The sequence below is a fragment of the Corvus hawaiiensis genome, chromosome Z (genome assembly GCF_020740725.1).
Source record: "Corvus hawaiiensis isolate bCorHaw1 chromosome Z, bCorHaw1.pri.cur, whole genome shotgun sequence".
In the NCBI taxonomy this organism is placed as follows: domain Eukaryota; kingdom Metazoa; phylum Chordata; class Aves; order Passeriformes; family Corvidae; genus Corvus; species Corvus hawaiiensis.
Window position 1 is genome coordinate 12,697,033 of NC_063255.1, and position 12,928 is coordinate 12,709,960.

General features: G+C 42.9%; 1 protein-coding gene across 5 annotated transcripts in view; it reads left to right on the forward strand.

Annotated features, from left to right (window-relative positions):
* CPLANE1 (ciliogenesis and planar polarity effector complex subunit 1) overlaps positions 1-2,662 on the forward strand; it is a 60,133-nt gene extending 57,471 nt beyond the window's left edge. For all 5 annotated transcript variants that reach the window (XM_048290918.1, XM_048290917.1, XM_048290919.1 and 2 more), the window contains 3 exons: positions 106-189; positions 1,522-1,691; positions 2,093-2,662. In XM_048290918.1, the coding sequence (XP_048146875.1) occupies positions 106-189; positions 1,522-1,691; positions 2,093-2,233 (395 nt within the window). In that variant the 3' untranslated portion in view covers positions 2,234-2,662. The remainder of the gene's footprint in view (positions 1-105; positions 190-1,521; positions 1,692-2,092) is intronic.
* Positions 2,663-12,928: the final 10,266 nt, after the last annotated feature.

Consider the following 12,928-nt stretch of genomic DNA (forward strand, 5'->3'; position numbering starts at 1 on the left):
GTACTGTGTAACCCAGGCAGGAGACTTGTAGATGAAAATTTCTGAGCATCTTTGAGTATATTTGATCTGCATTTAAAAAACGAAATGCTTACTTTGTCTTTCCAGGAAATGCCTGTAAGCTCCTTCAGAAAAGTACCTCCAGAAGAAGACTGAGAAATGCTACAAACTGTCCTGTTAATTCCAGACACTGTAAGTTACACAGAACAATGACAGAATGCTGCATAATACAGGGGGGAAATAAGATGCAGATACAGCATTTGTTTAGAAGAATAAAACTCATAATTATTTCCCCACTTAAAAATCCTTTTAATTAGAAACTTGTGAAATATTTTAATCACCTGTTTAATCACCTCTGAACAGTTTTAGCGAGATGAGAGTTTCAAGATTACTGAAATAAATGTGCCAGATTTTAGTGAATTCCTGAAATGCATGTTATGAAATCACTAGATGAAGGCTTTGAGTCTTATCTTTCAGTTCAGACTGACAGAGAGAAAGTTAATTAGCAGACCAGGACACAAGAATTATGTCTCTCCCTTACCTTTCTGTGCTGCTTACTCTCCAAGCTCTTTAAAGTAGGAGTTGTCTTTATTATCCCTCTGTACAGTATCCATTTAAGATATCATTTTGTCATAATGTTAGCATGGAAAAATTTATGACTAAGCTTAGCAAAAAGAAAAAACTCCTTGGATTTTAGTGGTACTTTTTCCCATGCCTATCTTTGTAGGTCTGGATCCACAAAAGATTGCTCCTAATCGTATTCTTTAACAGAAGCAGTACTTGTTAATAGCAGCAGAATTTCTGATCAGACAAAGAATGAAGAGATAATCGGTCTGAGACTTACAAAATACTGTGGCATGATTCCATTCTGCCTTACACCAGAATTATACTATTGGCATGATTTGGACAGTCAAAGGTCAATGTATTTGAGTTGACAGTGCAGGAAATTGAGAGAAGCACTAAGAAGCAGAAAGGCACTTTTCCTGAATTCCTGAATTCACCTCTGCTCATGTGGAAAAGTAATTTTTCTCCTTTCCATATATTCGCTTTTTAAACTCTATATTCAGGTTGATCGTTCTCTGATTTTCTGGCACCTTCTTCTATCTGTTTTTCCAGTATATCACATCACTGATAAGGGTTTCATTGAAGTTCCATGTCTTCTAAAGAGGCACAAATCCAGAGTTTATTTAGTTTAGTCCTCTGCCAAATAATGAACAATGTGGTTTTTTTGGGGGGACTGCACCACAGAACCTGGATGCTGTAGGCACCATGCACAGTCCTGTTCCACTTCGTGTTCTGCCCTGGGAAGGCAGCTCAGAGCATGAGGCTGGAAGGGACCAGCAGCCTTTTCTCCCCATAACCCCCCGTCAATTCTAGATAACAGGGCTGGCTGTTTTCACGTGGATTTACACACAGCTTCAGTTCTTAGAACCTGGAGCTTCTATTCTTGAAGGAGTTTCAAGAGATTGAGATGAAAAAGGCAAGAAGTGTTGCAGTGCTGTGGTTGGCCTGTTTTCTCCTCAGCTGCTGAGTGTAGCGTCAGCAGGAGCTCAACACAAAAGCCTCTTCAAGTTGCCACTGCAGTTCAGACAGAAGGTGTTGATCTTGACACTGATCGAGACGTAGTGAGTCCTTGGACTGTGCCTGAGGATATCCAAAGAATACTTCAAGATACTCATGACTCCATGTTTCAGGTAGAGTACCTACTTATTCTATAAACTATTTGATACATGCCATTTAACACTTTGTTTTCTTCTGCTTTATTTAAAATGTGGTTCTCTATTCAAAACATGTGGGTGAGATAAATAATGCATCACACAAATGGTGGGGCTTCAGCAGAACTACAGTTTTCCTTTACAAGTGAAGGCATTCTTGTGAGCCTTGAACTTCAATGTACTTTTTAAAAACTGTGTAGGCACATTGCCTGTCCAGGAAACGGGCATCAGTGGGAGGGCATAAACAGGAAAATAGATTGCATTTGTTACAGAATAATCAGACACATAACTTGATTTGGACACGTTTTAAAAGAGTGGCATCATTTCTGCTGTCCATGAATGATGCACAATGATCACTTCATCTTCTCTTCCCCCACCAGGCCTCTGCAGTGCATGGCATGAGTTTCTCTCCTCTTGGCAGTATCAACATGGACAGTGTTTCTGAAAGCACAGGGAGCATCCTCAGCAAGCTGGACTGGAATGCAGTTGAGGCTATGATAGCAGATGTGGAAGACAAGTGAAAAGCTCTCAGCCACTGTGCTCTTCCAAACAGTTGCTAGTGTTTGGTTTTGTTTTTTAAAAACAGTAATTGTTCTGCTTAAAATGGATTGAGGCCTGCACTGTTTCCTTCTTAAGCAGCATGGAAACTCTGACTGTTTCCAGTCTTGCCTAGATGAAGCTGAATTCCTTAACATGTAGTTTGCTTTCCCTATGTCTTCAGGTGAAGAAGAACTAAATATAGTTGGTAAAGACAGACCCACAATCTTAAACAGATCTGGGTCAGCTGCTTTACACAGAAACATATGTAAACACAAAAAATGTTACTTTTATTTTAAGAGCAACTGTTTTGTATTTAATATTTAACATTATTATGAAATTATTTTTGTAACATAAGAGTTGTGATCAACTGGTTTAATAAAAGTGATTTTATTAGTTTCTGCTGTAAATGATTTACACGTCGGTCACACTATTAATTATTGCCGTGTACCACTAGGAATGTATATGTACATGTGCACTACCCTCATATTTTAAACCCAGCCTACTTGTGCAGTAGCTCTGAGAAATCGTAGAAGAGTTTGAATGATTGATAGAAAGAGGTACAAATAGTCAGAAATGAAAATGAAAAGTAGACTTTTAATAGGAAAGTCAGGCAGCAGTGTGAGACACAAAGGGCAAGTACTTATTGGGGTAAAAACAGTATCATTGTTCATCTGTCTACAGAATGCTACTGTTTAGAGCTCCTCCAGCAACCCCCAGGGGTTTGTAGACAAATTTTCCATGTGCTCAGTGACCATCAAGTTGTGGTAGTTTGAACAGATGCAGCTGTGTTGACTTGTTCCCAACAGCTGTAGTTTTTATTTTGTAGTGAAGAAATCTGAATTTTTCATGGAAGTCAAAGGTGTGTTAATTTCCAGTGGTTAATTATTGCCACCCCAAACTGTAATAATTAAAAACCCTAAAAATTGCATGTTTCCAAGTGGAGCTGCATCTTGGCAAACATCAAAAAATAAGGTTCAAAGGCTGTTACAGGATTAGACGCATGCCAGGGTAGAACTGACAGTGCCTGTAGGCTCAGAGGCCCAGACAGGCCAAGTGTCATAGGTTAGCAAGCATAGTCCCAGAAGTGATGTTCTTGCAAAGGGGTGCTTACAGTTTCCTCTGTGACCTGATAGAGCCTATCAGCTGGCCAGTTTGAATATGGACAATTCTTTGAGCCACTTAAAGTTGTGACCACCTCTGTGATCCACATTTAAGAATAGGCAAACCCCCCCACAGCTCTCTCTCGTTTCCGGCGCTGGCACAGGTGGCTGCGGGCCCCGTGTGGGGGCCAGCGGGCCCAGCCAGGCCCTGCTTGGGCCAGGCTGGGCTGGGCCATGGCCATCCTGGAGCTGATGGGCCCTGTTCCACCCATGGAACCCCCCCACAGCAGGGCTGTGGGCAGCCGGAGCGGCTCGGCTCCCCCTCTCCAGTGCAGCCAAGATTCAGCTAAAGCTGCTCTGCTGTCCGGCAGAGATCATGTGACCGACAGTGATAAGCAACATTCCAGCTGCAAGGCCCAGGTGAGATTAACCCTTTTAGTGCTGTGAAGAGCTGAAAACCTGAGGGAGGAGAAAGAAGAGATGCTTAAAGCTGAAATTCTGTTGTGAAGCTATGATAGAGCATCCCGTTGTAATTTCATGAAGGCATGGGGGGTGGAGTGTTCAGCTCGTAAGCAAAAGCACCTGCGCTGAGATAGGCAGATGCTGATGCAGCTGTAATTTCATGAGAAGTTGGACGGGGAGATGGAAGCGATGAGGACTTTTGCTCCAAACGGGAAAGGAGAAAACCTCAGTTCCTAGAGATGGTCCCAGAGATAGTCCTGGAGATGAAGATGAGGAGGACCCTTTGCTCCCAGGGAAGGAGAAGGGCCTCTGTTCTTAGAGATGAAATGCTCCCAGAGATGGGTGAAGAGAACTTTTGTTTCTGAACGGTTCAGCCTTAAAATTGTACCCCAGTAATTAAAGAGGGAACCCTCGAAAGCAGTTGTGGGAAAAGCTGCAAGTTGGGGGAAGGGACTCACATGTGAGCAGAGAACCAGCCTGGGCGGCTGGCTGATTGTGATAATGTTTTCATAGCATGAACAAGAGAGACTCCTCTTCCTAAATGGACTGAACAAGGTTATTATGGAAGTGGTAAACAGACTGAACATCTTAAGGGTTGTCTTTTTACATTGTCACTTGGAGAAGGGAGAAAGGTCGGGGGGGGGGGGGGAGAGGAGAAGTGTTCTGAAGGTGTGGTATGGACTTTTTTTTCCTGTTTTCTTTGTCCTTATTTTAGGTCTATTAATAAACTTCTTTATATTCTTTCAAGTTTGGTGCCTGCTTTGCATTTCTCCTAATTCTTATCTCACAGAAGATAAACAGTAATGAGTATTTTGGACCAAACCACTACACTAAATTGGTGTTTCCGACCAGTTTCAAACCGAATCTGCTACACCAAGTTTTTTAGCAATCCTCAGACTCTGCATCGGCTTTTCTCCCAGGATTGACCAGAGTACAAAACTCAATATTGGGTTTGGTTTAAATCATCTTTAAATGAAAGAGGCCATTGCCTTTGACGAGCCAGTCCAAGTGTGAAACTGTGACTTTACCCAAAGTGTAATACTGTGTTTCTCCAGAGAGGCAGCAAACAAATCATCAGGAAGTACTTTCTGTTCCTTGTGGAAAAATACTGCGGAAAATACTGGTTTAGCCAAGTGTGGCAATCTCCTTATGCCCTCAGCCAGCTGTGAGAAGGAAGAGAAAGCAGTCAGTCCATTTCATTTTAACAGTAGTAAAGGAAGTACTTTCTTGAAGTGCCTTCAGATGCGCAGCATCACAAATCATTAACACAAGGGCAGAGAGGGAGTTCAAAGCCCTCCCAGTCAGGATGTCAGCACTGAACTCACGCTTTGCCTGACCTGTGAGAGCAGCAGAGCCTGGGCAGGCAGAGCTGCTCCTGCAAGAGCCACAGCAGTGACAAAAAACACCTGGGACACATGGGAGGATCATCAAGAGCGATCTCCTAACTAAGCTGCTGCCAGGGTCTCACAAAAATTTCTTTGCAATTTCTCTTCTTCTATGATGCTCCTTTCAGTCCTTTCAGGGCTGAAGAGGAGGAAACTGTTTAATACATCTTTTTCTGACAGAAGCAGATAGTCATTTGAAATGGATGAAATTTTGAAATAGACATTAAAAAACCCTTGAGGAGGTCTGCTGTCATGGAAGTTAGGAGGTTTAAACAAGTAAAAATCTGTTAAATGATTGCAACCTTTTAGAAACAAATTTTAGAAAGCCCATTTTCTCTAATGTCCTAGTAAAGGTAATCGAAATATATTTGTATTTGCTAATCCAAACTGGTTTACAGTTTAATTGTCTTATGCTTGCTTGACTTTTTAGGGTCAAAGTTTCTCTCACAAAGCTGAAAGAGAAGTTAGTGGTTATGTTCAAATTTGAAGGTTTTTTTCCTCAAGCACCAAATCGCAGAACTTGAAACTTTGGCAAAGGAGGAAGTTGGTAAATTTTCCTTCTTTATCCAGCCTGCTTCATTTTTTGCCATCTCTCTGGGGTTTTTGTTGTTAATTTTTGGTGGTTTTTTGATCACAGCCTCTCACCTGTTCCAGTGACTCACTCACCACCGTCAACAGAAAAAATTTCTTCTCTATATCTAGCCTGAACTGACCCTCTTTCAGTTTGAACCCGTTCCCCCCTTCTCCCACCACTGCCTGCTCTTGTAAAAATGCCCTCTCCAGCTTTCTTGTGGAGCCCCTTCAGGTACTGGAAGGAGCTATAAGGTCTCCCCAGAGCCTTCTCTTTTCCAGGCTGGAGAATCCCAACTCTCTCAGCCTGACCTTGTGGCAGAGGTGCTCCATCCCTCTGATCATCTTGGCCTCCTCTGAACTCGCTCCAGCAGCAGCTGCCTTATGTTGAGGACCCCAGAGCTGGATGCAGTGCTCCAGGTGGGTCTCACCAGAACGAGCAGAGCAGAGCAGAGCAGAGCAGAGAGGCAGAATCCCCTCCCTCCCCTGCTGCCCACGGGGCTCTGGATGCAGCCCAGGACATGTTTGGCTTTCTTTTCCAGGAGTTTCATGAATTCCTAAAAATACTTAATGTTTCCAAGCATATGTATGTTTACACTTTGCACAGAATAAATGGTTAGAAACATAACTTTATTTTAATTTTGGGTTACTGGCTTGTGTGGGAAATATTCAAAGTAGCTTCTTTGGGAAAATGAGAAGGAAGGTGAAGAATAACATTGCCAGATGCAAACAAAATCCTCATTGTTTAGTTACAGTGTCAGTTCTGCTCAAAATATTTGTCAACAGTCTGGATGCTGGAGGTGAACGCATCAGTAGCAATTTGCTGGTGATCCAGACTGGGAGGTGCTGTGGATTCTTTTGAGGGACAAGAGGCCTTGCAGAGGCAGATTGGAGCACTGAGCAATCATAAATTGGGTGAAATTTGACAAGTCCAAATGCTGGATTCTGTACCTGGGATGGGGTAACGCCAGGCACAGGGATAAAGTGGGAGAGGAGTGGCTGGACAGCTGCAGAGGGGGATGTGGGGCTGGCTGGTGCTGGGCTCGGTGTGGGTCAGCAGTGCCCTGGCAGCCCTGAGGGCAAACCCCCTCCCAGAGCACCGAGCACGGCACAGCCGGCACAGAGAGGGGATGGTCCTGCTGGGCTCAGCCCTGGGGCAGCCTCAGCGTGGGCCCTGCTGGGCTCTGCAGGTGGAGAAGGATGGGAAGGTCCTTCAGCACATCCTGAGGAGGGAAACAAAGCTGGAACCTCCTGTGAGGAGCAGCTGAGGACTTTGGGCTTGTCCAGTTTGGCAAAAAGGAGGCTGAGGGGTGACCTCACTGCTCTCTGCAGCTTCATGAGGAGGGGAAGGGCACAGGGAGGTGCTGAGCTCTCCTTCCTGGTATCCAGGGACAGGACACGTGGGAATGGTTCAGAGCTGTGCCAGGGGAGGTTCAGACTGGACATTGGGAAACATTTCCTTATCCTATGTGCCGTTCTGGACTGGAACAGGCATCCTGGAGAGGTGGTCAATGCCCCAAGTCTGTCAGTGTTTGCATTTGGAAAGTGCCATTAGCAATAGGCTTTAACCTTTGTTCAGTCCTGAAGTAGTCTCTGGATTAGCAAAAAGGTCTTTGGAAGTGGCAGGTGGATTAGATGATTGTTGTAGGTCCCTTCCAACCAAAGTTATTCAGCTCTGTACTATTCTATTCTAGAGTCTTACGATTTCTTTATGGTGATATTGAAATGCCACATTAATTTTGTTAACCAAGCAGTGAGAGGACAGTGCAGCACCTGCCAATTAATGGCAAGATGACGGGAAAAGTGATGCACTTTGGGGGTCATTAACCCCAGAAGCTCCTTGGCATCTTTTACCACAGTCACTATGTAAGAAATCTCATTTTAAACATTAAAAGCCCATTTTCTTCCTTGCACAGAAACATCTAAAAGTACAAATTCTCTTTTGGAATTTTAAACTTGCTCATCTGCATGTGCATATCACCCACTAGATACAGGATGACCCAGAGGTTTCTCAGCTGTGTGTGAGTCAGTGACTTGCTCTGTCAGGTCTGTAGCTGATGCAGGAGTAGTGCTCAAACAGGGGTGCCAGCAGGATGCCTTCTGTTGTCATTCCCTGCAGGACACCTTGGCAGCTGCTCCTCAGGGCTGGCAGTGCAGCAGGACCACGGCAACCCTTTCTCTGACACACCTGACAAAGCCAGGATGGTGGGTGCCATGGCAACCATCATTAAAGCCACTGCCTGAGGCTGTTGCCATGGACACTTGCACTGGGATGTTGCTGGGGCTGGGCACTGTTGGCAACTGTGACAGGGCCTCAGTGCAGTGAATTCCTCTGAGACCCATTACTGAGGTTGGGTGCTGTGGTAACCATCCTCTGCCACTGCTTTTTAGAAATCTCATCCAAAGAGACCTAAACTTCATTTAGCACTCTAATAGCATGACATTTCCATCTGACTGAAAGAAATTAAGTTTCACAGATGAAGCATATGATTATTTGCACTGGATTAAATCATGTGTAGAGGCTGTGTTCTGTATGTCACGCATTTTACATTTTAATATGTTTCAGTCTTTATTTTCTGGTGTTTTCCGTCAGAAAGCTTTAAAAAGCCAAAAGCAACTTATTTCAGGAAAACCTTTGTGCAGGAAGTTTAAAAAACCAACAACAAAGCAAAACTAAAAGTAAAACCAAAAGCAAAACTAAAAAAAACCTCACTAACCAAACCCTGAAGAGAGATATTGTAGATAGCACCTAACACCAACCTAAAAAAACCCAAAGTACAAGAATTAAGAAGATGAAAAAGACAAAGCTACAAAAGTAAGAACATACTACTTCAACTATTTTGGTCCTTTAATATGAAATCTTGATTATTAAGGGACTCAGAGAGTAATAAAGTAAATGGTACTTACCACTGGCTGACATGAGATAAGCACCTTCAGCAGAGCTGTCTCTAAGCCAGAGCTCTGGCTGAGCGAGATATTTAAACTTGGAAACTACTAACAAGATGTCAAATTCTGTGAAAAGACACTTTAAGATACACACGGCTGGCATTGGTGTTTTGTCTACAAAACCACTGGTCAGTGAAGAAAGAGAAATAGTTATGTTTCAAGAGGAACATACAAGGGAAGACAGTTTCCTTTCCGGCTCCCTGTTGTTACAGTGGGGATTAAATATATATGGAAGAAATATATATGGACTGATTCTTGCTAGCTGTTTCAGAGATGTTTATTTCTCCAGCCGCATGGCCGGAGCTCTGCCCAGGAACTGTTCCAGTCACGGGACCAAGGGTCCTTCTGCCCGCGCAGGGAACACAAACCAACCAATGGGAACGAGGCTGAGCAGGGGCAGGGAAACCCCGTGTCTGTGCCCTCAGGGCCCCTCTCCCAGGGCTACACGGCGGGGGGGAAAGGACCCCAACACCCTCTCTCTTCAAAGCCACACTCGCACCTTCTGAAGATGGAAGTGAGTGTCTTCAGCTGAGGAATTTTAAGGATCCTACACAGGCTTCAAGAAATTATGTGTGGCATTGGTATGTGTACACAAGATAAATCTGCACTACAATTTGTAAAATTTCGTAGGAAAAATGAACAAAACTTCACTACTACCCAAACAATAAATACAACCCTAAAACTTGCTTTTGAAATCATATTGTCAGTTTGAGATAAAACAGAGCAGGTAAAGCACCAAAAGACTATTCCCTCACCTGGGAATTTTTCAAATACACTAAAATAAGGGAAGGATTTTTTTTCTTTTTCTGATATAGAAAGACACAACTAATAGATGGAAGGAAAGTTCAAAATGTACTCAAATTTGAAACGGGCCTGCTGAGTAATACATGCCTTGTAATGACCAGTTATGTGCACCCTCCTACAAATATCTAGCATGACATTTAAAGAAGGGGCCTGAGTGGGTTTCTCAGCCAAGACTTAAAAATCAAAGGTAGGAAAAATTTACTCTAACGATGGAGGATCCTGTAATTGGGATCTGTTGCCCAAAGGGAAAAACTCAGTGTGTAGAAGCCTGTATATGACTGGTCTGGAAAGTTTGATCTGGATGACTCGAAGGCTGAACATGGACTTAACAACTTCTGCACCAATTATTTCATGTGGATTTCAACATGAAGGGAAGGAAAGGAATCCTCTCTCTCTCGAGTAGTGCAACAGCAGTACTTTTGGACAGCAAATAAAAAGCCTTAATGAGGAGTGATCCAAATCACACAGAACTTGGTATTGCATGGATCTGACCTGCAGGTTTGTCAGTGGAGATGGAACTGCAGAACACATTGCACAGGCGATGATCAAGGCTGACCTTGAATCTGAACATCCACCTCCACATGAGACTATTCAAAATAAAAAAGCTCTCATAAATAAGAAACAAATATATTTTCTCAAGGAATCATCACACTTCGTTTGCCTGCTCAAAGAATACATTTAGTCTAAGCAGGAAACCCACAAATATCTCCCTCTACACATGGATTTCAGGAATTTAATTGCAGTTAAGGAGTATTTCTGTACAGTCATAACTCCTAACAAGAGAACAAAACAAGCAAAATAAGAGACTGAAAGAAGACTGTTGCTCAGAGAAAACATAAGTCTTCAGTCTGAGCTTGGGAAGTCAAAATGAAAAGCAGATGGCCCCCTGTATGGTTTCTCAAAAATAAATTACATGTAATGACAAAATGAGGCTGTTCCCAACAAATTTTGCAGCCTTTTATAGCTGGGAAGAGAAATACAGGTAAGGGACAGGTAAAAGAAATTCAGAAGCTCTCCTGGGAGAAGGGAAAGGAGGAAGTACATTGAAAGGGAGCCGATTGACAAACCGTGTTGGAGAGTGAGGTGCAGCCAGCACCAGAGTGCCCACCCAGCACAGTTCAGTGCTGGGGACCACAGCTCCTGAGAGGCAGAGGCTGCACTGCCGGCACAGCAGTAACATCCTGCTAATGACCAGTCCCCAGGAAAGTGGGGGTGGAAATCAGATAAATCACCTTTCTAGATCTTAGGAAGCAGGATCATGTTTCAAAGTAGAAATACGAGCCTTTCAACACAGCTGCACCAAGTACAGTGATGGAGAAAATCTTCTTTGAAGCCCAACCAGATTGCTTTAAATAAGTCGCTGAAATAATGAGAAACATGGGTCTCTCTGTGCCAGACACTGGAGGTGGCACAGGCAGCCACTGGTGACGTCCTTCTGTAACGCCAGTGCAGGGAGTCCCTGCCCTGAGATGGCTGCCAAGGGCACAGCCACACTTGGGCCACCACCCCGCTGGTGTTGGTGGCTGAGCCAGTGCTGCTTCTCGCTGGATAATCCCTCCCCTGCCCCCGCCCGTGGCCCCGAACCAGCCCGTAGGGTAAGGGGTGTTTGGAGGATATAGCTTGGGCAGCTGTGAGCAGCGCATGCAGCTGCACTTTACCTGGATAACGCAGAAATTAGAAATGTAGTTGTGTCTGATGGGGTGAACACAGACTGGCAAGAAGTCTCCCAGAATAATTCAAAAGTGCGTTCCCTGGATAATTTACAAGTGCCCAGGCATAATTTGAGCACTGTGAGCATAGTGAGAAAGGGATAACAAAGTGTATGCACATTCTAGGATAAAAACTTGCAAGTTTCATTTTAGAAGGGTCCAAACTGAACTCTTAAAACATTTATTTTAAATAAATGAAATATGAAAATACTATGAACTTATTTGTATATAACAATAACACTTTAATATTTAGTCAAGGAACCATGAAATCTAAAAACTTGCTACTTACATTAAGAACTCACCCATTACAACTCAGAACTTCAATGATAAGATGACAAATTCTCTGAGGGATATGGAAACGCTCATACGATCATGGTGTGGCTCTTTGGTGAGTGGAGGAAAACTAGGATATAGGAATTGTGGCTTGCACTCCTGCTTTTTGCAGGGCATGAGAGTTCAGGAGTGTCGGGACATAGGAAAGCATGGAAAACGTCTTTGTCTGAATTCAGCATCACTAAGATCTGCCTGGGGCTCGGAGTCAAAGCAAAGGATCAGCTGAACTCGTCCATTCTTTTTCCTGGAATACCATTAACACATGCATTTGGCAGAATGTCCTGCTGCTAACTAGCACCAGATGAGCCAGACCTGATTAAAAACTTTTTTTTTGACATGAGCCACAAACACATTTAAGAACTACTTTAGTGCTGCAAGGTATTTCATGTTAGAGCTAATGTTCAGCACAACCTAATTATTCCACAGTAATAATATTCTTACTAGTGACACCACATAAGCAAAACAAAGGCTAAAGATTGACTCACATTTCAAAAATTAAATAGTTTTTTTTAATGGCCACACCTCACTAAAATACTTAGGTGAATATTTCCCATGCCTACTTTATACACATTAGAGTTGTTAATATAAGCAATAAAGAACCTCAAAAATACAAAAGGGTGTTACTGAATCATTTAAAAAAATACTTATAATTACAGTTCTGTCAAAAACTATTGTGATCTTGAAAATATTCAAGAATTATTCTGCAATTTTACAGTACTGAAGTGGAAGATTAAAAATAATAATTTCATTTTTATTTAGATTGTGGAAGTGTCTGTGTTTTCTTAAAAAGTACAATATGGCTAGTGTTAATTCTAAGAGCTTGACAATACCCCTTTGTTAGGTAAGCTGCTGCAACAAGTTCCATGTACAGATCCTGTACTCAAAGGGAAAAAGTAGGAAGAATAAAAAATTCAATAATCTTATAGTTACATATGTAAAAATCTATAGTCATACAGTGAAAAAATACTACAAAGCTATGTCAATACAAAGGAGTAAAATTGTGTCACTGGATCAATTACTGCACTGCAGCACTTTAACAAAAACCAAAACAAAACCAAACACTTTTTCATGTAGAAAAATTCTTGTCTTGGTACGTGCTGTTGCTAATGATGTGGTTCATGCTGGTAAAACTGCAGTTGCTACTCAGAGGTTGAGCCCTGCACTGGGGTGCCACTGATGTCAAGTCTGGGCCCTCGACTTCATGGTGCAGAGAACAACCAGCCCACGTCATGCACAGCAAACAGGAGTGTTTCCCAAAACGGGGCACTGCTACCTTCTCCTTTCACAGCAGGTAACCAGAGTATTTGTGATTGGCAAAACCAGACTAGGTATTACTCTGTGTACTTTGGGAGGGCAAAATTCAACTC